General features: G+C 39.6%; 2 protein-coding genes and 2 pseudogenes across 2 annotated transcripts; all 4 read left to right on the top strand.

Moving 5' to 3' along the window:
* The first annotated feature begins 299 nt into the window (after nt 1–299).
* On the top strand, nt 300–3,946 carry LOC141701307 (B3 domain-containing transcription factor ABI3-like; annotated as a pseudogene).
* Nucleotides 3,947–7,382: 3,436 nt separating this feature from the next.
* Nucleotides 7,383–9,014, top strand: LOC141701300 (uncharacterized). Its single transcript, XM_074504984.1, has 2 exons — nt 7,383–8,135; nt 8,181–9,014. Exons 1-2 carry the CDS (start codon nt 7,383–7,385, stop codon nt 9,012–9,014), a joined length of 1,587 nt encoding a protein of 528 aa, XP_074361085.1.
* Nucleotides 9,015–16,150: 7,136 nt separating this feature from the next.
* On the top strand, nt 16,151–19,886 carry LOC141701305 (B3 domain-containing transcription factor ABI3-like; annotated as a pseudogene).
* Nucleotides 19,887–23,581: 3,695 nt separating this feature from the next.
* Nucleotides 23,582–24,693, top strand: LOC141701299 (uncharacterized). Its single transcript, XM_074504983.1, has 2 exons — nt 23,582–23,703; nt 23,793–24,693. Exons 1-2 carry the CDS (start codon nt 23,582–23,584, stop codon nt 24,691–24,693), a joined length of 1,023 nt encoding a protein of 340 aa, XP_074361084.1.
* Nucleotides 24,694–27,975: the final 3,282 nt, after the last annotated feature.

Below are 27,975 nucleotides of genomic sequence, written 5' to 3'. Positions count from 1 at the left end.
GACACTATTCATGGTAAGCGATTGACTATTAATTTACGTCTAATCTATAAGATCAAATATAGTCCTGAGTGATCTTGTTGAATTCGTATTTATGAGTATTTTAATAAAATGAAATTTTTATATTTAATACTAATACGAAATTAAAGATATTAAGAATCAAAAGTGTGCATTGACAAACGTGTCCAACAACAATAGAAAATGTTTTCAGGGACGGAGGGAGTAGTAAAGAAGAATAAACGTGTTTAACACAAATAGGAAACGTTTTCGGGAGCAGTAAAGAAGAATAAAATAATACGGAGTAGTAAGTACTTCCGGGGAGTACTTCCAACTCCAAGGACACCGGAGCTCTTCTTGGTCCATTGATACAGTACACATCTATAAAAACACAAGGTTGTTGAGAGTTTGAGAGGTGTTCTCGAAAAAGCTCCTTTCTTTGGGCATCCTTCAACATGAAGATTTCCAGATTCTTGTCTCCTGCTTCTTCTCATCTGTTCATCTAGAGAGGTTGTGTTCATCTTCTACTTAATAGTTACAGCTTTATTTGTTTGTTTGTTGTTGTGCAAGTACATATATACTATAGATGTGTGTTAAATAATTGTAAAGTACGGATTAGGTTACACAAGTCGCTTTCTTGATGATTTGTTGTATATTGATTAGTAGTTTAATTAGTACTCTTTGCTTGCTAATGAAATAACCAAATCTTTGCCCTTATTCAGATGCTATATGTTGCTTGTTTGTACCTACTTGTTTGAAGAAGAAAGATTTTTGATATAGTTCCTACCAACACAACACACCTGTCTTTAATTATCTTGTTTCCTTAATATATATCATACATAACCCCCAAACCTTGTAACTCTATCTTGATTTTCCTTCGCTTCCGTGCTGCGTCAGTTAGCTAGACATATGTACATATTTCTATTTATTTGAAGATAAGGATGAAAGGAGAACATAGAGATGATGTTCATGAAAAGAATAGGAACCGGACTTATAATTATGAGATGATGGGGACTATCTGTGAAACGGAGATGTGGCGTGGGAGTGAGCAAGAGGAGGATCTGATAGCTGATTCTTCGATTTTTTACAATGTTTTTCCAACACTTGGTGATTTTCCATGCATGTCTTCGACCTCATCTTCATCTTCAACTCCTGCCTTGACTAAGCATCTTGTTTCGCCGAATTCGTCGACGTCTTCGGCTTCTTCTGCAGTGATGAAGTCAGATGTGAGCCAGGAGCAGCAAGGGTTGAAGAGGGTTGAGTATGAGGTGGATGGTGAGGATTCCGCTTTATCGTGCACGGGTGGTAGTGGTGGGATGGAGTATGTGAATTACATGGATGTGATGCAGGATTTTGGATATATGGATTTGATTGAAAATGGGAATGATATGTGGGATCCGTCTTCGATTTTTCAGGATGATGAAAATCAAGTAAAGAATCAAGGAGGTTTGAAACCAGAGCCGGAAAATGGAGAAGATGGAAGTTGTTATATGATTGAAAGGGGAAAGGAAGTTTTTGAGGACAAGATGGGTGTAGATGAACTTGGAGTTATGTTCTTTGAGTGGCTAAAGATATACAAAAGAAGGAAAAAAACAGCTCATCAAACTGATTCTTGAGTGGGTTGAGCAGTTTCAGCTTTCGAAAAAATGGAGCCAAGAGGAGGCTGCAGCTGTGGAAGCTGCTAGTCCTGTCAATATCAAGAACCGAGTCCGAATCCTAACCCTAACCCTAAACCTGAGTTTATAAATTTCATTCCAACTCCAGATCCTAATGCTTGTATGTGGATTCCTATGACTCAAACTGGTATTGATCCAGAGATGGTAATGCCTGCTGTGTCGGCCACACCTGCGGTGGCTTATCATCAGTACCCTTTTGTTGGTGGTGCAAATGTTGCTCCAATGAATTGTCAGCCTTATGCTCCTCAGATGCCGCAAACTGAATATCAAATGCTTGAGTCTGCGCGGTCATGGCCACGGTCACAGTTTGTTTTGGCCCCTCAGCAGTATAATTGGTTTACTGATCGAAATGCTAATTTCGTTCCAATTGCACGGCAGCCTGTTGCACCTGTCTACAGAGAACAGTATCCATCTCAAGTTTATGATGGAACTAATAAAAGTGAGGGTGTAGCGAGGTTGCCTCCTTCTGCTACCAAGGAAGCTAGGAAGAAGAGAATGGCTCGGAAGAAACGAGGTTCATTTCACCGCCAACATCCGCACCAAAATCAGATTCAGAAGGGTGATTCACCACAACAAAGTAATGAAGGGAAGCTTGGTGCAGAGAAGTGCACCAACAACATCGTCGGACAATCCAGCCGTCAATTGGCTCTACTGGCCTCCTATTGGTACTTCGAAATTCCCACAGCCTCCTATGAAAGCACAATCACCACAACTGGAGGGTCATCTTGGTTGCTCGACCTTGCCACTAGTACAAGCACAGAGTAATCGTCCACTGGCACAATCAGACAGGAGAGGAAAGCAACAAAAGAAACAGGTAGTTGCATTTGATAAATTATCTTCAGGCAGTACAAGATAGGGTCTTGTAGTTTGTATATAAATATGTTCTTGTATTCGTCTAGGGATCTAAAGGTGAGAACAACTTGAAATTTTTGTTACAAAAGGTGTTGAAGCAGAGTGATGTCAGTAATCTCGGAAGAATTGTCTTGCCTAAAGTAAGTGCACATAATCTTCAAATTTGTTTCAGAGTTAGCATGGTTCCTTTCCAAATATAAAATTATTCTAACGTGTGATTAATGCAAATCAGAAAGAAGCTGAAACACAGCTTCCACAACTGGAAGAAAGAGATGGCATACCAATTGTCATTGAAGATATAGCCACTTCAAAGGTGTGGAACTTGCGCTACAGGTATAATACACATACGTGGACTGCAATTTTAATTGCATTTCCTATTCGGTTTTTTACTAATTGTACTAATTACATTTCTGTTGTTTTTGAATCGCTGAGTCTCAGATTCTGGCCAAATAACAAAAGCAGGATGTATGTCCTTGAGAATACAGGTACTAACGTCTTCAAATTGCCATCAATTATATTAGTAGTGCTCCGGACTTACGATTTTTCTTTTGTCTGTACAGGAGAGTTTGTGAAAGAAAATGGACTCCAAGAGGGAGATTTCATAGTCCTCTATTCCGACATCAGATACAACAAATATGTACAAACACTAATTTACTGCCATAATCGTCTAAATATGGCCATTGTTCTGCACTTGCTTGTGTTATTAGAATTTTTCTTACAAGTACTTAAATCTCTAATATACACAGCTTATAAGAGGAGTGAAGGTAAGGGAACCTGCGAAAGGGAAATTTGAGGTCAAAACGACAAGGAAAAACCAATACACCTATGGAGCTGGTATCGACATTCATCTACCTGCACCATCCAAATTGAACGATCAGTGAAGTGATCGAATCATAACGAGACGACAAAATGTTCCTATATCAATGTTCAGTTAGCAGTACTATGTACATTGTCTAAGCTGATTGTTTATTGTCTAAGCTGATTGTTTATTGTCTAAACCGATTTTCTAATGGCTTTTCAGCCAAAAGTACTACTAGAGCTAGTGAAGATTCACATCAGCCGTAACTTGGCGAAATGTACTCGTGAGTGAGCTACTAACGATTGAGCTGGAAATGCGCGACGCCAGCAACACCAACTTGGTTTCGGAACTTAGGTATCTAAATTCTTATGTATACAGGAAAGTCTGTAATATGCTTAGGGTTTGTTCTGTGAAGTGGTTTCTTATCATCCTGGTCTGTACTACCAGTGTTATATTAGTGTAATATTATGATAGTTGTGTATGTTTGTCACTTGGTTATATATTTGCTCTTTGTAACTGTTTTGATGGACTCTACCAATCGGTATTTGATATGTAGTCACAGAATTCTCGGGACAAAAATTCGATGCAACTAGTTATTTGAGTAGCGAAGTTATATTTGTTAGAACAGATGCTCATTTGTAACTATTTCGGGGTTAAGAAAGTTAGTTGTAAGTCGCGTAATCCCCCTGCCTCCCTTGCAGTTAAAACATCCTGTGAAAAACACGATCGCCCGTCAGTCGAAGGTTGTAACGTATACAAGTCTAATTATTCAAAAAAAGTTAAATAAGTCTAATTATTCAAAAAAAGTTAAATTTTTATTGATGATGAGAAATTCAACTAAGTTTTTCTGTTTTTCAAAAAATATACAGTTTTCCTTTTATATTTTTGTTTATTATAGTGGTAATATTAGCGAATTTTAAATCAAATAGGAAATAGGATATCGAGATGAAAAATCGGCCTATATATTGAACTCGGCAAAAATATCAAAGTGATCACTCATTTCATCCAGATGTATCAAAAATGTCATTACTTTCTAGTTTGATTCAATTTTCAAAAAGGTTTGGTTCAATTTGATTACTAATTTGAAAATTTGTCTCGATTTAGTCATTGGCAGATAATTTATTTGATACTCCCTCCATCTCATATTTATGTGTCTTGTTTTGACTAGTCCATGGTTAACTTTTTTATATTTTGACCGTAAATTACACTTTATTTATAATTAAATATGATTCAAAACTTGTATCATTAGAAAATATATTTAATCCTCTTCAAAATATATTTTTCAATATTTTAAGATAACATGTAAATTTGTCTTAATTGTCGGTCAAAGTGTGGTCGTTTGAATACATAATAGTCAAAATAAGACACATAATGGTCAAAGTGTGTTGAGTACAAATTTTTAAATTAGTGATCAAATTGAGTCAAATTGAAAAGTAATGACATATTTGATATATTTGGATGAAACGAGTGATCAACTTGATATTTTTCCTTTTTAAACTCTATCCAGGATTATACTTTGGCAATAATTTTTTTTTTCTTGAAGCATGGATATTAAAACTACTTCATCAAATTGTTCTGATCTTCCCTGTGATATTCTAATTGCTATTGCTCGGAGATTAAGTTGGTGGGATATTATGAGGTTAACAACTGTGTGTAAATCGTGGAGTAATGCGATTAAAGTTCGTGATTGGAGGCTATTAGAATTCGTCGAGCTCGATCTTCAAATTACTCGACTCGTTAAGTTTGGGAGTCTTATCAAATATTTACTGTTTATAATTTATTTTAGTAAAAATATTTTTTGGTATGATTTAATATTTAATTTATATTTTATATATTTAATCAAATCAAACTCGAGTTTAACCAATCATATTTCAAGCTTTTGTCAATATTTTGATGAAATGGATTCCATCTTTCGACCCGAACTAGAGTCAATCGAACTTTTTACGAACCGAGTTTCGAGCTTAAAATTTAAGGTTCGGTTAAATACGAGTCAAGCCGAGCTTCTAGCTTAAAATTTAAGGTTCAATTAAACTCGAGTCCAGGTTAAACATTTTTAATCGAGTTCGAGCCGAGCCTGACAGTATTCGGCTCGGCTCGATTACACCCCTAGCTAGAACTCATCTGATGCACTGGGTTAGAACTTAGAACTCTACTGATGCCAGGACTTTACATAAGGGATAACATTTTTATTGGTTTGTCGTACCAGTATAATACCTAACCCGTGTGTATCATTGTTTAAGCAAGAAGATTAACAATTGTTTAAGCATGGATTATAAGACTATTTCAAACTGGTCTGATTTTCCCATTGATGTTTTAATTGCCATTGCGCGGAGATTGAGTTGTGGGGATAGTATCAGGTTCACAATTGTATGTAAATCATGAAAAACAGCCATTCAAGCTGATAAATTTCTGTCAAATCATAAACATGATTGGTGTAAGAATTTTATCAGGTGTACAGCTGTGTGTAAATGGTGGAAAAGTGTGATTAAAGATGGTAAGTGGGAGCTAGCTTGGAGGGTCATGAATTCCGTCAATTTCGGTTGCGGGTAATCGAAACGTACGGAACAACCAAATACGGATTGTCGATTTCGGATCGATACTGAGATCAGATCAACCTAATATCGGTTAAATATGGTGACTTGAATATGATTTTGTCACCTACTCTTGTTAAGGAATAATTATTTTGATTTAAGTTTGAAATTTGAATCATTGTTTTCTTTTGTGTATTTACTTTCAAATTGCATAATTTATTCCGTAACTTAGATATAATGGAAGAAACATAAGTCACCAATTAGTCTTACTTAGAATTTTTCTTCAAACAGTCTATAATAATGACCCAAAAATTTACAAGTTTAAGTTTTTCGCGAACACGACAAAGTAAAATCATAATTACATTTGCATCGAAACAACAGTAATACAGAATTCGAAACCTAAAATATCTTTTATCAGAACACTTGTATAGTTCTTTGAATTCTTTTTCCTTTTTCAAGAACAATGTGTCTGAGTAGGAGGAAGCAAAGAAAGAAACGAGTCATTTGGACAATATGACTCAAAAAGAAAGATCAGCAATGTAAAAAGGAAGATTTTGAGGAGAAACAATGGGTTGAAGAAAAAGGAACCCTAGTTAAATATTTATGGAGACAGAGAGAAAGAAGAGGTGTAAAAGGACCTGAACTAGCAAGTTTTCGAGTAAGTTATCATGCTTCATGAGGTGTAAAAGCGAAGAAACTTCGCCTCGAAAAGACAACAAGCGATCGATCATGAAGTTGAAAAGTTATTGAAGGCAGATATCATCTGTGAAATTAAGTATCCAGATTGGCTAGCAAATGTTGCGTTAGTCAAGAAACCTAATGGAATGTGGCGAATGTCTGTTGATTACACAAGTCTCAATTCAGCATGCCCTAAAGACTCCCACCCCTACCCAATATTGACCGGTTGATAGATGCAACCTCGAGTCATGTTATGCTAAGCTTCATGGATACTTTTTATGGGTACAACCAAGTCAAAATGAATCCGGCAGATATCGCGAAGACTGCATTCATCACACACCGAGCTGTGTACGCCTTTCTCATGATGTCATTCAGATTAATCAACGCCGGGGCAACATATCAAAAAATGATTACAATATCTTCAAAAGTCAACTAGGAAGGAATATGGAGTCTTATGTCGAAGATATGATTTCCAAGTCAGTCACGATCCCGGATCACATCAAAGACCTCAAGGAATGTTTTGACAATCTAAGGAAGTATAACATGAAGCTAAACCCGAAAAAGTGTGCTTTCGAGGTCCCCTCTGGGAAATTTCTTGGTTTTTTGGTTAGTGAATGGGGAATAGAAGCCAACCCGGAGAAAATCAAAGCCATAATGGAAATGGCATTACCCCATACTCAGAAAGACATTCAGAAACTGGCAGGATGTTTGGCAGCCCTTCGCAGATTTATCCCAAAACTGGCAGAAAGGTGCCTGCCTTTCTTTGAGCTGTTAAAAGGTGCCTGAAACAAGAAGCTAGTCGATTGGACACCGGAATGTCAGGCTGCATCTGAGGAGGTCAAACAACACCTGATGAACCCGCCAATTCTTTCGAAAGCCAAGCCCGGAGAGCCTCTTTATCTCTACATTGCAGCCGGGGAAAGAGCGGTCTCTTCTGCTCTCATACGGGAAGAAAATGGGTCACAGAGCCCGGTATACTATGTAAGTCAAGTCCTCAAAGATGCTGAAACCCGGTACCCAAACTTAGAAAAATTCGCCTTAGCTCTTGTACACTCAAGCAGGAAGCTAAGGCAATATTTTCAAGGCCGGAAAATCAAGGTGATTACTAATCAACCACTTCGTAAAATCATTCACAAGCCAGATGCCTTCGGGAGGTTGGTCAATTGGGCAATTGAATTGAGCCAAATCAACATCAAATTTGTTCCAAGGACGCCTATAAAAGCCCAGGCATTGGCCGAATTTGTCATGAAATGTACCTTCCCCGAAGTCCTAAAGGTACCAACAATTCAATCCGGAGAAGAAAAGGAGACTAGTAGTGATAATTCATGGACGTTATATGTTGATGGCTCGGCGACAGCCGAGAGGTCTGGAGCCGACTTGATCCTCTCCAGCCCAGATGGATTCACAATTCAGCAAGCCATAACCTTCGCTTTCAAAGCAACCAACAACCAAGCTGAGTATGAAGCACTCCTCTCCGGACTTAGGTTAGCCAAATCCCTTGGGGTAAAACTCTTAATCATCTATAGTTATTCCCAAATTGTGGTAAGGCAAACCAACGGAGAGTATATTGCGAAGGATCCCCAGCTGGCTCGATACCAGGCAATGGTGAGAGTTATCCTGGAAACCATCCCGGACTCAACCATTCTGTAGATAAACAGAGAAGAAAACTCCAAATCAGATGAGTTATCCAAGCTCGTCCAGAATACTTCAGATCTAAGCAGTTCAGTCTACTTCGAGGAGCTCGGGGCAACTAGCACCGATCGGCCCGAAGTCTTGTACATCAACAGCCCAGATAACTGGATGACTCCTTACATAGCTTATCTGAAAGATGCAACCCTACCAGAGGATCTGAACAAGGCATGCTACCTCAAGTATAAGGCTGCCCGGTTCTTTCTGGAAGATAATCAGCTATATAGGCGAACCTTCTATGCGCCAACTCTAAAATGTGTTGATCCGGATGAGGCGGATTACTGTCTCCTAGAGGTGCATGAAGGAATCTGCGGGGATCACTTATCTGCAAAAGCACTAGCCTACAAAGTCATCAGACAAGGCTACTATTGGCACACTATCCACGCAGATGCAATTGCATATGTGAAGAAATGCAGCAAGTGCCAAAAATTCAGCAATGTGCAGAAGCAAAGTCCAAGCCTCCCGGGGTCAGTTTTATCCCCGGTCTCCTTCGCTGTTTGGGGAATCGACATCATGGGTCCGTTTCCCCGGGAAAAAGGAGATTTGCGTTACGTGTTGGTAGAAATCGATTATATGACTAAGTGGGCAGAAGCCAAGGCCATGAGAACCATCAATAAGCAAGACTGCATAAAATTTATGAATTCAATTGTGATGAGATTCGGGATTCCAATGGTTTTCATCTCGGATAACGGGCCGCAGTTTATTGGCTCGGATTTTGAAGCATATCTGAAAGAGCTCGGGATAAAACATAAGAAAGCATTCGTAGCCCATCCACGGGTAAACGGACAGGTATAGGTCACCAACAGGACCATACTCCGAGGTTTGGAAAAGAGATTGGAAGAGTCTAAGAAGAACTGGTCAGATGAACTCCCGAAAGTCTTATGGTCCTATAGAACCACCTCCCGGACCGGAATCGGTGAGACTCCATTTAAGCTCGCCTACGGCACTGAGGCCTGACTACTAGTAGAAACCGGATCCCCCTCCCACAGAGTGGTCAACTTTGACGAAGTCTCCAATATTGATGGCCTCAGAACCAACTTAGAATTCTTGGATGAAGTAAAAGACCGGGCTGTAGAAAAAATGGAAAGCTACAAGGAAAAGACGAAGCTTTATTTTATAAAAAAGGCCAAGATAAGAGAATATGGGGTGGGAGATCTAGTACTCCGGGACATCGAGGTTTCGGACCCAACAAACCAAGGAAAACTGCAGCCGAACTGGGAAGGCCCCTACATAATCAAGGAAGTGCTCCGGCCAGGAACTTACAAGTTGAACTACCTCAGCGGAACCGAGGTCCTAAACACCTGGCACGGAGCCCGGTTAAAGAAGTTCTACCAGTAAGAGAAAGGTGCACATTCTGGGATCATTTCTACATTTATGCTATGATATCTTGATATAAACACTACTCTCATTCACCCCAGAATGTAATTTTTGCTTTCAATTTAGATGAAAAACTCTACTTTAAGCGCCTCATAGCTCGAATCAATTTCACTATGTTGTTTGTTTATTTTCATCATATTACTTAGAAAAATTTCTACAAGTTAAATATTTTCCCCATCCCGAGGCTTGCAAAAACACAGCCCATGTGAACTTAGAAAAATTTCTATAAGTTAGAAATTAACCCCATCCCGGGGCCTGCAAAACACAGCCCATGTGTACTTAGAAAAATTTCTATACGTTAGAAATTAACCCCATCCCGGGGCCTGCGAAAACACAGCCCATGTGTACTTAGAAAAATTCCTAAGTATTTCTAAATTTCTAAGTTAGAAATTCTCATATGCAAATCAAAATGACAAGTAAAAAGAAAGAAGAAAAGAAAAGTACATTAAACAACCCCGGGGAAACACGCCTCGGGGGGCAGATCGCAATCAATTCAGCTACAGACAAGATTAAAATAGCCAAAAGGCTAAGTTCAGACAACGCTTAAAAACATGAAATGGAAATTACATGCTAAAAAATGGCAAAGTCTTCATTCTTCTGCTGCCGGCTTGGCGGGAGGGGAAGGAGGCTGCTCCGGATCGTCATGAGGAAGAGGAGGCTGCTCAGCGAGAGGTGATTCGGGGAGAGGAGGGGCATTGCTGGAAGTTCCGGCTCCGGACTCCCTTGCCAGAATAGCTTCAGCCTCTTTTTCCATCCGGGTCTCCTCCTCGATATACTTCTCCAGGAAGACATCAATTGTACCCTGAGGATCTTCTCCAAGGTACTTGGAAGCAACCCTCCAGCAAATCTGGATCTTCTCCAGCGCCTTGTCGTTCAACTCCTCAAAGTACGCCGGGGTACCACGAAACCCGGCCAGGACTTCTTCGAGAGTGGGCCGGGCAGCCAGATCATCTTACAGTTTCTTATTCTCCACCCTCATTTCTCGAACTGAGGCCTCAGCACGGTCCTGCCTCTCCCAGATTTCATCCAGAATCTTTTTGTGAGCTGCAACCTCCTTTGCACTAGCTTCCTTCAATTCCTTGAGCTCCCAGGACAGGTTCTCGTCCTCAGTCTTGTGAACTTCGGCAGCATCAGCCTTCGCCTTCAAGCTCCGGGTTATGTAAACCAATCCAGCAACCCGGGAGTTAGCCTGAAATATTTACATATCAGAGTTAGACGATATAATACAGAAAAAAGACAAGTACAAAACATAACAAGGAAGAAACTTACAGCAGTCATCTCCTCCTGAAGTCCAACCAGGAAGTCCTCAAGGGGCTCCTTCCGGTACTTCTTCTTTTCAGCAGTGTTGGCATAGTTTTCAAAAAGCTCTTTCCGGCGAGTCTCCGAAATAAAGATGGCCAACAGGGCCTTCAGAGTTTCTGGGGTATCCGGGGCCAATTCAGTGGCGGCCTTCTTGAAAACTTGCCCCTCAGACCCATCTCCATCTTTTTCCTCGGATCCCGCAGGGGCGCGCTTCCTCTTCTGGGGTACCGAAACCCTCGTCGTCTCCCTCTGCTGCACGTCCTCAGCCCGCGGTTCATTGATAACAATAGTTGACCTCCCCGGCCGAGTCGGTGCAGCCTTCCGGGCCGCCTCTTCGCCTCACCAACTTTCTTTTTATCGGCATCCAAGATGGTCACTCCTCCAATCCTTCGCAACTTGGCTGACAAATCCTTGAGTTGAGCAGACATGTTCGGGGGATAGGGAATTAGCTTTGGAATACCTGAAAATGAAACAACAAAATGTCAACCCCGGGTACAAACAAATAGTAAGAGTTTAGAGCAACAAAATAAAGCTAAGGCAAAAGACTTACAGCCGGTAGCATGTATATTTTCATTGTTATTAAAGGTATCCCGGGTCCACTGCGTCCCGAGTGCCTCACAGAAGGCATAAACCATCGCAAGAGCTGCTTGCCCGAGCCGCTGTACCGGAAATTTATCTGTTTTAATTTCAAGTTTATGGAGCGGCATGAACTCCAGATCCCCACCCCGGACAAAAATAAACTACTAGTGCCAGCCCTTAAGTGAGGTCAACATTCTAACTGGAAGCACCATCTTATCGGACGGATACCAACAATCCTAGATCCGGAATAAAAACTCGTATATTGGCCGGGATGTGGATCTCTTGATTTTAAATATATGGTGGAAAATCTTGAAGGTGGGAAGGTAGTTTTTGGCATGGCAACAGGCTAAAAAACCAAGTTATCCACTTCACCGAATTCGGGGCTAATTGGGTGAAGGGAATCCCGTATACATCCCGGCATAAAGAATTCGTGAGTTGGTGTAATCCGAGGCGCATGCCCCGGAGATGTTCTAGGGGTATCCCTACATAACCCCCCGCCAGTCTGTGGTACACCCTTTCGTGCTTCTCGGGCCATCTCCACTCATATTTGTCCTCTAGATTAAAAGCAAGCCTAAGGGTGCTATCCAACTCGGCGTCTGTATACCTATCTTGAATTTCCTTGTGAACCGCCCCACACTCATACCGGGTCCCCGGGGCGGTAAAAAACTTTCTATCCATATCAGCCTGATCATATGGCTCCCTACCATCTAACCCTTCCGGGCCCCCATACACCTCGGATAGATCTCTGTAGTAAAAGCCCAAAGGCTTAGGGTTTACCCGACACTGAACAAAATACTGGTCTACGTCTTCCCAAGACCCATCCGGATTCGAAAAAGTGCCCCCGAGTCCTAAAACTAAAGTTTGCGCCAACACTTGGGCAGGTGGTTCAGCTCGGGGAGGCATCTCTGAAGAGCTACTACTGGAAGAAGAAGATGAGGGGTAGGCTAACAACAGTTCACCTAAACCGCTGGGTCACTCGGGATACCGGATTCTAAGGTTAACAGTATTCTTAAAGTGACTACCTGGCATATACTATATATATACATACAAATGCACCCCGGAGTCAATGCTAAACCCCGAACCCAAACAAAAGAGCAAAACAGAAAATAAGAGAAGTTTAGAAATATTTTATGAAAAAATATAAGCCTAGAAACAAGATCTATGCAATAAAGGTACATCTACAAACCAAAAATATATGCCAAGAACAAACCCCGGGCTCAACACATTTTTACATTACAAAAACCCATTTTTACCATATACAAACCATACAAAAACAAGTTTCTATACACGATTATAACACAAAAATACTTCAGAAAACTCTATACAAACCAACAACACTACAAAATCATCTTCAAACACACAAAACTAGACAATTCAACTTCGAAACTTTGAAACAGTTGCAAACCTCAAACAAAAACTCAAAAGTATTGAACAAAAATACCACGAAAAGGAGGCATTCATGGCAAAATAACGAAGAAGAAAGCGAGAAAAACAAGATGAAAGGGCACGAGAATCAAAAACTTACAAATAGCAGGAGAAAAAATGAAGACTTCAACAAGAAATGCTCTGAAAATCTCTGTGAAATCTCTCTTTGCCCTCTCTTTGCAAGTGTTCGCATAAAAGAAAAAACAAGAGAGATAGGGAGGTATTTATAGGAGATATGAGGGAACTGAGCAGTTGTTCTTTTGATAGTAGTGGGGGACAGCAGCGCCACGTGGCGACCCATGAGTGGCTATCAGAAATTAACTGCACAGCAATTATTGCACGGTAATTATGGCGTGGGCGCGCCTTTTTAGGAAAAGGGGGAAAATTAACCGTCTTTACACTCAAATATATATACATATATATACGCGTGTATCTTTGACCCCGGCTGGAATCCCAACAGTCTTCTAACACTCCGGATTTTCAACATTAGCTTTTCAGAGTCCGGTTAAATCAAACGTCAGTTTGTCCTTATCCACCAAACCTTTTCCAAAATTCAAATTTCAAATTAAAGAGACTATCTAAGTCAACCCCGGAGTCTTATCCCCATTAGACCCCGGGGTTCGGGGCAACAAATCAAAGAAAACCCCCAAAATTTTTCTAAGTAGTACAAAGAACCCCACCTTGGACTCAAATCAAAGAGACTATCTAAGTCAACCCCGGAGTCTTATCCCCATTAGACCCGGGGTTCGGGGGCAACAAATCAAAGAAAACCCAAAAAAAAAAAATTCCTAAGGCGTCGCGACACATCAATAACTAATCTACTCCCCCATCCGGGTAAACCCGCATAAGGGAGTGGGGGGGCAAATGATAGCATATATTAGTGCAGGCCCGATAACAGAAGCTCAGGGCCCAATAAGAAGAGTCCAGGAAGAATTCAGCATTAACCCTGGAAAGCCGAGGACGCGTGACAATATCACCACCGTCCAGGTACCCCGGATCCCAAACGTTCCGACGGCCCGAATTCGTTTGTACACCGGCTCATCAGGAGCGTCCACACGTCCTACAGTCCAAAAAACACACCTACGGTCCAGATCAAAAGTTACAAACCTCTAAACCCTAGTGAGTGAAAGGCCTATAAAAGGCCGAACAAAAAAGGTATAAGCGATTACTTCATCTCTCATATATACACATATATACACACACCACAATATACTTGCATAATTTCCGTTTTACCCCTTTCTCCTTCAGAACCCTTTCTCATTCTCACGAAGGAGGTGCCGCGGAGACGATACCCCCTCCGATTCTATTTTGTAGGTCCCCACCCTATAATTACACCGCTCGCCACCGTCATTTACGTCCAATCGGAGTTTGAGTCCCCCCAGTAAGGAGGGGATCCCGGGGTGATATGGGATTATCATCCACCCTTCAGCTTCTACCGTTTGTTGGCCCCTAACGTAATAAGGGTGTGGAAAGTAGTGGGCACCTTGTTTTGCTTCTCCTGTTTTCCCTCAAACCACCTCTCTCTCTCTCTCTCACTCCCTCTCACTCTCTCTCCTTAACTCATCATCTTATCTCTGTCTATCCCTATCTGTATCTCAACATGGAGTCATGTTTTTTATATCATTTATTTATTATTAATTTTAGACCCATATTCCAGCCCAAATTAATTAATTTTATTTGAGAATAAATGAAATTCATGGAGTATTCATGATCGGGTTGAAATGTTTTTAACTTATCTTAAAATTAATGATGAGTCTGTTATTCCTAGCTGAGTAGTGCTCGATTAAAATCAGTACATAAGATTGTTCCAAAATAACGGAATATATGTGATAATATGAAATAATTTAACGTATTATTGATGTGAATGCAAGATAAAATTTTGTTTGATATTATCGTAGTAAATCAAATTTAATTTAACACAATATTTTTTCACGTATTATTTTTTTTGAAAATTAATTTTGTATCTCTAACATTTTTCTTCTTGAAATTTAATATTTTAAGAGTAATTTTAATTAGAATTCATAAAACCGACATAATTAAAATATAGATCAAAGTTGTATATGTTAGTTGTATATGTTATACGTTTCTTTTTTTTTGACTAATTTTGGCTTATAGCCTTACAAATGAGTATCTGTTCTTAACAATTCTCGGGGTGAGCCAGGATCGAACCCAGGATCTAGGACGACAGAGGATAAGCCCTTTACCACTTGAGCTATCCAACCGTGCTCATATGTTATACGTTTCTAATTAAAAGGTAAGAGCCCTTGATGCTCATGTTTTACTCTTTATAATATAAATTATTAATTTTTAATAATTTAATATGGCCTCATCTTCAATAATATTTTTTAAATTGACACTTTAATATATTTTTTATTATCAAAAACATCTTGAATTCAAAAAAAATAAAAGTAGGTGGAGAAAGACTGTGTGTTATTAAAAATATATAATAAAATAATAATTAAGAGTACTACCGAAATTTGACTCTTAAATAAAATTTAAAATTCATGACTCTTAAAATTAAGAATGAGTTTAAAGAATTTATTGAAGCAATATTTAGATTCTTTCTCCTCGATTGTAGAGTAAATATAGTTAAAAATTTAAATAAAGAGGGTATCCGAGATGGTGTAAGATGCTGTTCACCATCATTTTTAATACCTCAAAGTTTTTAAATAAAATTATTAATTATCTGATTAAATTCGACCCTCCGCCGTCCGTTAACGTCATAAAAATTTTAGATAAACCGAGATTATATATATTTCCCAAGTGAGTTCAGCACATGAAAAAGAGGGTAATGGCAAAAATATTTTTTTAAAAAAATTGTAACAAAATTACCAATTTTTAAAATTTATGGCCAAAAATACCCGTTTGAAAAATGAGTAAACCTAATATGTATTTGAAAAATGGGTATTACGTAAAAAAAATAAAAAAGAATAAAAAACACAACACAAGTGCGTATCACCAAAAGTCAAAGGTGCTCCATTATAATTTTTTTAAAATATTTTTTACACAAATTACCCGTTTATTAAATGCGTATAATTGATACCCAATATAGAAATACGTATTAAACATGTTTTTTTGGCCAAAATTTTCAAAAGAGGTATTATTGTCATAAACCCAAAAAAAAAGAGATATTCTTGTCATGTTTTCTCAAAAAGATTTTAGATGATCTGGTTGCACCAGTAAAATATACGAGGTAAAATGTATTTTTCAAGAGCATCGTCATATAGTTTAGTTAGTGAAGAAGAATCATAAAATAATACTTCCCAAGGACACCAGAGCTCTTCTTGGTCCATTGATAGAGTATTTTACACACACACACACATCTATAAAAACACAAGATTGTTGAGAGTTTGAGAGGTGTTCATCAAACATGATGATATCCAGATTCTTGAAAATGCTCCTTTCTTTGGGTATCCTTCAACTTGATGAAATCCAGATTCTTGTCTCCTGCTTCTTCTCATATGTTCATCTAGAGAGGTTGTGTTCATCTTCTACTTGAATAGTTACAGCTTTATTTGTTTGTTTGTTGTTGTGCAAGTACATATATACTATAGATGTGTGTTAAATAATTGTAAAGTACGGATTAGGTTACACAGGTCGCTTTCTTGATGATTTGTTGTGTGTTGATTAGTAGTTTAATTAGTACTCTTTGCTTGCTAATGAATAAACCAAATCTTTGCCCTTATTCAGATGCTATATGTTGCTTGTTTGCCCCACTTGTTTGAAGAAGAAAGATTTTTGATATAGTTCCCACCAACACAACACAACACACCTCTCTTTAATTATCTTGTTTCCTTAATATATATCATACATAACCCCCAAACCTTGTAACTCTATCTTGATTTTCCTTCGCTTCCGTGCTGCGTCAGTTAGCTAGACATATGTACATATTTCTATTTATTTGAAGATAAGGATGAAAGGAGAACATAGAGATGATGTTCTTGAAAAGAATAGGAACCGGACTTATAATTATGAGATGATGGGGACTTTCTGTGAAACGGAGATGTGGCGTGGGAGTGAGCAAGAGGAGGATCTGATAGCTGATTCTTCGATTTTTTACAATGTTTTTCCAACACTTGGTGATTTTCCATGCATGTCTTCACCTCATCTTCATCTTCAACTCCTGCCTTGACTAAGCATCTTGTTTCGCCGAATTCGTCGACGTCTTCGGCTTCTTCTGCAGTGATGAAGTCAGATGTGAGCCAGGAGCAGCAAGGGTTGAAGAGGGTTGAGTATGAGGTGGATGGTGAGGATTCCGCTTTATCGTGCACGGGTGGTAGTGGTGGGATGGAGTATGTGAATTGCATGGATGTGATGCAGGATTTTGGATATATGGATTTGATTGAAAATGGGAATGATATGTGGGATCCGTCTTCGATTTTTCAGGATGATGAAAATCAAGTAAAGAATCAAGGAGGTTTGAAACCAGAGCCGGAAAATGGAGAAGATGGAAGTTGTTATATATGATTGGAAGGGGAAAGGAAGTTGTTGAGGACAAGATGGGTGTAGATGAACTTGGAGTTATGTTCTTTGAGTGGCTAAAGATAAATAAAAATCACATTTCTGCTGAGGATATGAAGAAGATTAAGTTTAGAAAAGCGACAATTGAGTGCGCTTATAAGCGTATGGGATATACAAAAGAAGGAAAAAAACAGCTCATCAAACTGATTCTTGAGTGGGTTGAGCAGTTTCAGCTTTCGAAAAAATGGAGCCAAGAGGAGGCTGCAGCTGTGGAAGCTGCTAGTTCACATCAAGATTCCTTTCAATATCAAGAACCGAGTCCGAATCCTAACCCTAACCCTAAACCTGAGTTTATAAATTTCATTCCAACTCCAGATCCTAATGCTTGTATGTGGATTCCTATGACTCAAACTGGTATTGATCCAGAGATGGTAATGCCTGCTGTGTCGGCCACACCTGTGGTGGCTTATCATCAGTACCCTTTTGTTGGTGGTGCAAATGTTGCTCCAATGAATTGTCAGCCTTATGCTCCTCAGATGGTGCAAACTGAATATCAAATGCTTGAGTCTGCGCGGTCATGGCCACGGTCACAGTTTGTTTTGGCCCCTCAGCAGTATAATTGGTTTACTTATCAAAATGCTAATTTCGTTCCAATTGCACCGAAGCCTGTTGCACCTGTCTACAGAGAACAGTATCCATCTCAAGTTTATGATGGAACTGATAAAAGTGAGGGTGTAGCGAGGTTGCCTCCTTCTGCTACCAAGGAAGCTAGGAAGAAGAGAATGGCTCGGAAGAAAGGAGGTTCATTTCACCGCCAACATCCGCACCAAAATCAGATTCAGAAGGGTGATTCACCACAACAAAGTAATGAAGGGAAGCTTGGTGCAGAGAAGTGCACCAACAACATCGTCGGACAATCCAGCCCTGTCAATGGGCTCTACTGGCCTCCTATTGGTACTTCAAAATTCCCACAGCCTCCTATGAAAGCACAATCACCACAACTGGAGGGTCATCTTGGTTGCTCAACCTTGCCACTAGTACAAGCACAGAGTAATCGTGCACTGGCACAATCAGACGGGGGAGGAAAGCAACAAAAGAAACAGGTAGTTGCATTTGATAAATTATCTTCAGGCAGTACAAGATAGGGTGTTGTAGTTTGTATATAAATATGTTCTTGTATTCGTCTAGGGATCTAAAGGTGAGAACAACTTGAAATTTTTGTTACAAAAGGTGTTGAAGCAGAGTGATGTCAGTAATCTCGGAAGAATTGTCTTGCCTAAAGTAAGTGCACATAATCTTCAAATTTGTTTCAGAGTTAGCATGGTTCCTTTCCAAATATAAAATTATTCTAACGTGTGATTAATGCAAATCAGAAAGAAGCTGAAACACAGCTTCCACAACTGGAAGAAAGAGATGGCATACCAATTGTCATTGAAGATATAGCCACTTCAAAGGTGTGGAACTTGCGCTACAGGTATAATACACATACGTAGACTGCAATTTGAATTGCATTTCCTGTTCGGTTTTTTACTAATTGTACTAATTACATTTCTGTTGTTTTTGAATCGCTGAGTCTCAGATTCTGGCCAAATAACAAAAGCAGGATGTATGTCCTTGAGAATACAGGTACTAACGTCTTCAGATTGCCATCAATTATATTAGTAGTGCTCCGGACTTACGATTTTTCTTTTGTCTGTACAGGAGAGTTTGTGAAAGAAAATGGACTCCAAGAGGGAGATTTCATAGTCCTCTATTCCGACATCAGATACAACAAATATGTACAAACACTAATTTACTGCCATAATCGTCTAAATATGGCCATTGTTCTGCACTTGCTTGTGTTATTAGAATTTTTCTTACAAGTACTTAAATCTCTAATATACACAGCTTATAAGAGGAGTGAAGGTAAGGGAACCTTCGAAAGGGAAATTTGAGGTCAAAACGACAAGGAAAAACCAATACACCTATGGAGCTGGTATCGACATTCATCTACCTGCACCATCCAAATTGAACGATCAGTGAAGTGATCGAATCATAACGAGACGACAAAATGTTCCTATATAAATGTTCAATTAGCAGTACTATGTACATTGTCTAAGCTGATTGTTTATTGTCTAAGCCGATTTTCTAATGGCTTTTCAGCCAAAAGTACTACTAGAGCTAGTGAAGATTCGCATCAACCGTAACTCAGCGAAACGTACTCGTGATTGAGCTACTAACGATTGAGTTGGAAATGCGCGACACCAACTTGGTTTCGGAACTTAGGTATCTAAATTCTTATGTATACAGGAAAGTCTGTAATATGCTTAGGGTTTGTTCTGTGAAGTGGTTTCTGGAGTTATCATCTCTGTACTGTGACCAGTGTTATATTAGTGTAATATTATGATAGTTGTGTATGTTTGCTCTTTGTAACTGTTTTGATGGACTCTACCATCCGGTATTTGATATGTAGTCGCAGAATTCTCGGGACAAAAATTCGATGCAACTTATTATTTGAGGAGCGAAGTTATATTTGTTAGAACAGATGCTCATTTGTAACTATTTCGGGGTTAAGGAAGTTAGTTGTAAGTCGCGTTATTCAAAAAAAGTTAAATAAGTCTAATTATTCAAAAAAAAGGTTAAATTTTTATTGATGATGAGAAATTCAACGAAGTTTTTCTGTTTTACAATAAATATACAGTTTTCCTTTTATATTTTTGTTTATTATAGTGGTAATATTAACGAATTTAAATCAAATAGGAAATAGGATATCGAGATGAAAAATCAATATAGTCCTATGTAATGAACTCGGCAAAAATATCAAAGTGATCACTCATTTCATCCAAATGTATAAAAATGTCATTACTTTCTAATTTGATTCAATTTTCAAAAAGGTTTGATCAATTTGATTACTAATTTGAAAATTTGTATTGATTTAGTCATATCTCATATTTATGTGTCTTGTTTTGACTAGTCCATGATCAACTTTTTTATATTTTGACCGTAAATTACACTTTATTTATAATTAAATATGATTCAAAACTTGTATCATTAGAAAATATATCTAATTCTCTTCAAAATGTATTTTTCAATATTTTAAGATAACATATAAATTTGTCTTAATTGTCGGTCAAAGTGTGGTCAGTTTGATTACATAATATTCAAAACAAGACACATAATATGAGATGGAGAGAGTACAAATTTTTAAATAAGTGATCAAATTGAGTCAAATTGAAAAGTAATGACATACTTGATATATTTTGATGAAACGAGTGATCAACTTGATATTTTTCCCAATTAAACTCTATCCAGGATTATACTTTGGCAATAATTTTCTTTCTTTCTTGAAGCATGGATATTAAAACTACTTCTTCAAATTGGTCTGATCTTCCCTGTGATATTCTAATTGCTATTGCTCGGAGATTAAGTTGGTGGGATATTATGAGGTTAACAACTGTGTGTAAATCGTGGAGTAATGCGATTAAAGTTCGTGATTGGAGGCTATTAGAATTCGTCGAGCTCGAAATTCAAATTACTCGACTCGTTAAGTTTGGGAGTCTTTTCAAATATTTTCCGTTTTTTAATTTATTTTAGTAAAAATATTTTTTTGGTATGTTTTAAAATTTAAAATTTAATTTATAATTTATATATTTAATCAAATCAAACTCGAGTTTAACCAATCATATTTCAAACTTTTGTCAATATTTGGTGAAATGGATTCCATCTTTCGACCCGAACTAGAGTCAATCGAACTTTTTACAAACCGAGTTTCGAGCTTAAAATTTAAGGTTCGGTTAAATACGAGTCAAGCCGAGCTTCTAGCCGAAAATTTAAGGTTCAATTAAACTCGAGTCCAGCCTGAACATTTTTAATCGAGTTCGAGGTGAGCCTGACAGTATTCGGCTCGATTACACCCCTAGCCAGAACTCATCTGATGCACTGGGTTAGAACTCTACAGATGCCAGGACTTTACATAAGGGATAACATTTTTATTTGTTTGCCGTACCAGTATAATACCTAACCCGTGTGTATCATTGTTTAAGCACGAAGATTAACAATTGTTTAAGCATGGATATTAAGACTACTTCAAACTGGTCTGATCTTCCCATTGATGTTCTAATTGCCATTGTGCGGAGATTAAGTTGTTGGGGTTGTATCAGGTTCACATGATTGGAGTAAGCTTAGCGAGAATATTTTTATGAAAATTTCTTGGAAGTTATGTCGTAAGTGTTGAAATAATCTCAAATTTAGTTATTAATTATTTGGGTTATTTATTTAAGTTATGTTTTAAATAAGATATGTTTTGTTTTATCTGTACCAAGACTAAGTTAGCCGGGAGTTACGCAGTATTAGGAGTATTTGAATAAGTATGGAGTGATAGAGATAATATGGGAGTGGATCTTATTTACTAGCCCCATCAGCTCTGTTAGTTAGTTTTATCAGTTCTATATATTTTGTAAGGCGTAGCATGAAAAAACTCTGCATGTATTAATTATGTTTTCTCTCAGTTTCAATATATTAACAAAATGAACATTTGCTCACAGAAGCTGTCTCATACCTATATATTTATATAGTTTGAGAACTAATTTTCTATAGTAAGGAAACTATCAGGTGTACAGCTGTGTGTAAATGGTGGAAAAGTGTGATTGAAGATGGTAAGTGGGAGCTAGCTTGGATGGTCATGAACTCATAGTACTTATCTGTGTCAATTTCGGTTGCGGGTAATCGAAACGTACGGATCAACCAAATACGGATTAAGTTTGTCGATTTCGGATAATGAGATCGGATCACCCTAATATTGGTTAAATATGGTGACTTGAATATGATTTTGTCCGACTCTTGTTAGGGAATAATTATTTTGATATAATTTTGAAATTTGAATCATTGTTTTCGTTTGTGTATTTACTTTCAAATTGGATAATTTATTCCGTAACTCAGATATAATGGAAGAAACATAAGTCACCAATTAGTCTTGCTTAGAATTTGTCTTCAAACGGTTTATAATAATGACCCAAAAATTTACAAGTTTAAGTTTTCCGCGAACACGAAAAAGTAAAATCATATTTACATTTGCATCGAAACAACGGTAATACAGAATCTGAAACCTAAAACATCTTTTATCAGAACACTTGTATAGTTCTTTGAATTCTTTTTCCTTTTTTAAAAAACAATGTGTCTGAGTAGGAGGAAGCAAAGAAAGAAACGAGTCATTTGGACAATATGACTGAAAAAGAAAGATCAACAATGTAAAAAGGAAGATTTTGAGGAGAAACAATGGATTGAAGAAAAAGGAACCCTAGTTAAATATTTATGGAGATAGAGAGAAAGAAGAGGTGTAAAAGGACCTGAACTAGCAAGTTTTCGAGTAAGTTATCATGCTTCATGAGGTGTAAAAGCGAAGAAACTTCTCCCCGGAAAGACAACAAGCGATCGATCAAGAAGTTGAAAAGTTATTGAAGGCAGATATCATCTCTGAAATTAAGTATCCGGATTGGCTAGCAAATTTTATGTTAGTCAAGAAACCTAATGGAAAGTGGCGAATGTGTGTTGATTACACAAGTCTCAATTCGGCATGCTCTAAAGACTCCTACCCCCTACCCAACATTGACCAGTTAATAGATGCAACCTCGGGTCATGTTATGTTAAGCTTCATGGATGCTTTTTCTGGGTACAACCAAGTCAAAATGAATCCGGCAGATATCGCGAAGACTGCATTCATCACACACCGGGCTGTGTACGCCTTTCTCATGATGCCATTTGGATTAATCAACATCGGGGCAACATATCAAAAAATAATTAACACTGTCTTCAAAAGTCAACTAGGAAGGAATATGGAGTCTTATGTCGATGATATGATTTCCAAGTCAGTCACGATCCCGGATCACATCAAAGACCTCAAGGAATGTTTTGACAATCTAAGGAAGTATAACATGAAGCTAAACTCGAAAAAGTGTGCTTTCGGGGTCCCATCTGGGAAATTTCTTGGTTTTTTGGTTAGTGAACGGGGAATAGAAGCCAACCCGGAGAAAATTAAAGCCATAATGGAAATGGCAGTACCCCAGACTCAAAAAGACATTCAGAAACTGGCAGGATATTTGGCGGCCCTTCGCAGATTTATCCCAAAACTGGCAGAAAGGTGCATGCCTTTCTTTGAGTTGTTAAAAGGTGCCCGAAACAAGAAGCTAGTCGATTAGACACCGGAATGCCATGCTGCATTTGAGGAGGTCAAACAACACCTGATGAACCCGCCAATTTTTTCGAAAGCCAAGCCCGGAGAGCCTCTTTATCACTACATTGCAGCTGAGGAAAGAGAGGTCTCTTCTGCTCTCATACGGGAAGAAAATGGGTCACAGAGAGGCCGGTATACTATGTAAGTCAAGTCCTCAAGGACGCTGAAACCCGGTACCCAAACTTAGAAAAATTCGCCTTAACTCTTGTACACTCAAGCAGGAAGCTAAGGCAATATTTCCAAGGCCGGGAAATCAAAGTGATTACTAATCAACCACTTCAGAAAATCATTCACAACCAAGATGCCTCCGGAAGGTTGGTCAATTGGGAAATTGAATTGAGCCAGTTCAACATCAAATTTGTTCCAAGGACGACCATAAAAGCCCATGCATTGGCCGAATTTGTCATGGAATCCACCTTCCCCGAAGTCCCAGAGGTACCAGCAATTCATTCCGGAGAAGAAAATGAGACTAGCAGTGATAATTCATGGATGTTATATGTTGACGGCTCGGCGACAGCCGAGAGGTCTGGAGCCGGCTTGATCCTCTCCAGCCCCAATGGATTCATAATTCAGCAAGCCATAACATTCGCTTTCAAAGCAACCAACAACCAAGCTAAGTATGAAGCACTCCTCTCCGGACTTAGGTTAGCCAAATCCCTTGGGGTAAAATGCTTAATCATCTATAGTGATTCCCAAATTGTGGTAAGGCAAACCAACAGAGAGTATATTGCGAAGGATCCCAAGCTGGCTCGATACCAGGCAATGGTGAGAGTTATCCTGAAAACCATCCCGAACTCAACGATTCTGCAGATAAATAGAGAAGAAAACTCCAAAGCAGATGAGTTATCCAAGCTCATCCATAATACTTCAGATCTAAGCAGTTCAGTTTACTTCGAGGAGCTCGGGGCACCCAGCACCGATCGGCCCGAAGTCTTGTGCATCAACAGCCCAGATAACTGGATGACTCCTTACATAACTTATCTGAAAGATGGAACCCTACCAGAGGATCTAAACAAGGCACACTACCTCAAGTATAAGGCTGCCCGGTTCTTTCTAGAAGATAATCAGCTATACAGGCGAACCTTCTCTGCACCAACTCTAAAATGTGTTGATCCGGATTAGGCGGATTACTGTCTCCGAGAGGTGCATGAAGGAATCTGCGGGGATCACTTAGCTGCAAAAGCACTAGCCTACAAAGTCATCATACAAGGCTACTATTGGTCCATTATCCATGCAGATGCAGTTGCATATGTGAAGAAATGCAGCAAGTGCCAAAAGTTCAACAATGTGCCGAAGTAAAGTCCAAGCCTCCCGGGGTCAGTTTTATCCCCGGTCCCCTTCGCTGTTTGGGGAATCGATATCATGGGTCCGTTTCCCCGGGCAAAAGGAGATTTGCGTTACGTGTTGGTGGCAATCGATTATATGACTAAGTGGGCAGAAGCCAAGGCCATGAGAACCATCAATAAGTAAGACTGCATAAAATTCATGGATTCAATTGTGATGAGATTCGGGATTCCAATGGTTTTGATCTCGGATAACGGGCCACAGTTTGTTGGCTCGGATTTCGAAGCATATCTGAAAAAGCTCGGGATAAGGCATAAGAAAGCATCCGTAGCCCATCCACAGGGAAACGGACAGGTAGAGGTCACCAACAGGACCATACTCCGAGGTTTGGAAAAGAGATTGGAAGAGTCTAAGAAGAACTGACCAGACGAACTCCCGAAAGTCTTATGGTCCTACATAACCATCTCCCGGACTGGAACCGGTGAGACTCCATTTAAGCTCGCCTACGGCACTGAGGCCTGACTACCAGTAGAACCGGATCCCCCTCCCACAGAGTGGTCAACTTTGACGAAGTCTCCAATATTGAAGTCCTCAGAACCAACTTAGAACTCTTGGATGAAGTAAGAGACCGAGCTATAGAAAAAATGAAAAGCTACAAGGAAAAGACGAAGCTTTATTTTACATAAAAGGCCAAGATAAAAGAATATGGGGTGGGAGATCTAGTACTCCGGGAAACCGAGGCTTCGGACCCAACAAACCAAGGAAAACTGCAGCCGAACCGGGAAGGCCCCAATATAATCAAGGAAGTGCTCCGGCCAGAAACTTACAAGTTGAACTACCTCAGCGGAACCGAGGTCCCAAACACCTGACATAGAGCCCGGTTAAGGAAGTTCTACCAGTAAGAGAAAGGTGCACATTCTGGGATCATCTCTACATTTATGCTATGATATCTTGATGTAAACACTACTCTCATTCGCCCCAGAATGTAATTTTTACTTTCAATTTAGATGAACAACTCTATTTTAAGCGTCCCATAGCTTGAATCAATTTCATTATGTTGTTTGTTTATTGTCATCATATTACTTAGAAAAATTTCTACAAGTTAGAAATTAACCCCATCTCGGGGTCTGCAAAAAGACAGCTCATGTGTACTTAGAAAAATTTCTATAAGTTAGAAATTAACCACATCCCAGGGACTGCAAAACACAGCCCATGTGTACTTAAAAAATTTTCAATAAGTTAGAAATTAACCCCATCCCGGGGCCTGCGAAAACACAGTCCATGTGTACTTATAAAAATTCCTAAATATTTCTAAATTTCTAAGTTAGAAATTCTCATATGCAAATCAAAATGACAAGTAAAAAGAAAGAAGAAAAGCAAAGTACATTAAACAACCCCGGGGAAACACGCCTCGGGGGGCAGATCGCAATCAATTCAGCTACAGACAAGATTAAAATAGCCAAAAGGCTAAGTTCAGACAACGCTTAAAAATATTAAATGGAAATTACATGCCAAAAAATGACAAAGTCTTCATTCTTCTGCTGCCGGCTCGGCGGGAGGGGAAGGAGGCTGCTCCGGATCGTCTTGAGGTAGAGGAGGCTGCTCAGCGAGGGGTGATTCGGGGAGATGAGGGGCATTGCTAGAAGTTCCGGCTCCGGACTCCCTTGCCAGAATAGCTTCAGACTCCTTTTCCATCCGGGTCTCCTCCTCGATATACTTTTCCAGGAAGACATCAATTGGACCCTGAGGATCTTCGCCAAGGTACTTGGAAGCAACCCTCCAGCAAATCTGGATCTTCTCCAGCGCCTTGTCGTTCAACTCCTCAAAGTATGCCGGGGTACCACGGAACCTGGCCAGGACTTATTCGAGAGTGGGCCGGGCAGCCAGATCATCTTTCAGTTTCTTATTGTCCGCCCTCATTTCCCGAACTGAGGCCTCAGCACGGTCCTGCCTCTCCTGGATTTCATCCAGAATCTTTTTATGAGCTGCAGCCTCCTTTGCACTAGCTTCCTTCAATGCCTTGAGCTCCCGGGACAGGTTTTTGGCCTCAGTCTTGTGAACTTCGGCAGCATCAGCCTTCGCCTTCAAGCTCCGGGTTATGCAAACTAATCCAGCAACCCGGGAGTTAGCCTGAAATATTTACATATCAGAGTTAGACGATATAATACAAAAAAAAGACAAGTACAAAACATAACAAGGAAGAAACTTACAGCAGTCATCTCCTCCTGAAGTCCAACCAGGAAGTCCTCCAGGGGCTCCTTCCGGTACTTCTTCCTTTCAGCAGTGCTGACATAGTTTTCAAAGAGCTCTTTCCGGCGAGTCTCCGGAATAAAGCTGGCCAGCAGGGCCTTCAGAGTTTCCGGGGTATCCGCGTCCAATTCAGTGGCGGCCTTCTTGGAAACTTGCCCCTCAGACCCATCTCCATCTTTTTCCCCGGATCCCGCAGGGGCGTGCTTCCTCTTCTGGGGCACCGAAACCCTCGGCGTCTCCCTCTGCTGCACGTCCTCAGCCCAGGGTTCATTGATAACAATAGTTGACCTCCCCAGCCGATTCGGTGCAGCCTTCCGGGCCGCCTTTTCGCCCTCACCAACTTTCTTTTTCCCGGCATCCAAGCTGGTCACTCCTCTAATCCTTCGCAACTTGGATGACAAATCCTTGAGTTAAGAAGACATGTTCGGGGGATAGGGAATTAGCTTTGGAATACCTGAAAATGAAACAACAAAATGTCAACCCCGGGTACAAACAAACAGTAAGAGGTTAAAGCAATAAAATAAAGCTAAGGAAATATACTTACAGCCGGCAGCATGCATATTTTCATTGTTATTAAAGGTATCCCGGGTCCACTGCCTCCTGAGTGCCTCACAGAAGGCATAAACCATCGCGAGAGCTGCTTGCTCGAGCCGCTGGACCGGAAATTTATCTGTTTTAATTATAAGTTTATGGAGCGGCATGAACTCCAGATCCCCACCCCGGACAAAAATAAACTCCCGGTGCTAGCCCTTAAGTAAGGTCAACATGCTAACTGGAAGCACCATCTTATCAGACGGATACCCACAATCCTCGATCCGGAATAAAAACTCGTATATAGGCCGGCATGCGGATCTCTTGATCTTAAAGATA

Source organism: Apium graveolens, unplaced genomic scaffold, assembly GCF_009905375.1.
Source record: "Apium graveolens cultivar Ventura unplaced genomic scaffold, ASM990537v1 ctg3688, whole genome shotgun sequence".
In the NCBI taxonomy this organism is placed as follows: domain Eukaryota; kingdom Viridiplantae; phylum Streptophyta; class Magnoliopsida; order Apiales; family Apiaceae; genus Apium; species Apium graveolens.
The sequence above is the reverse complement of the archived record's forward strand: the minus strand, read 5'-3'. Positions and strand labels throughout refer to the sequence as shown.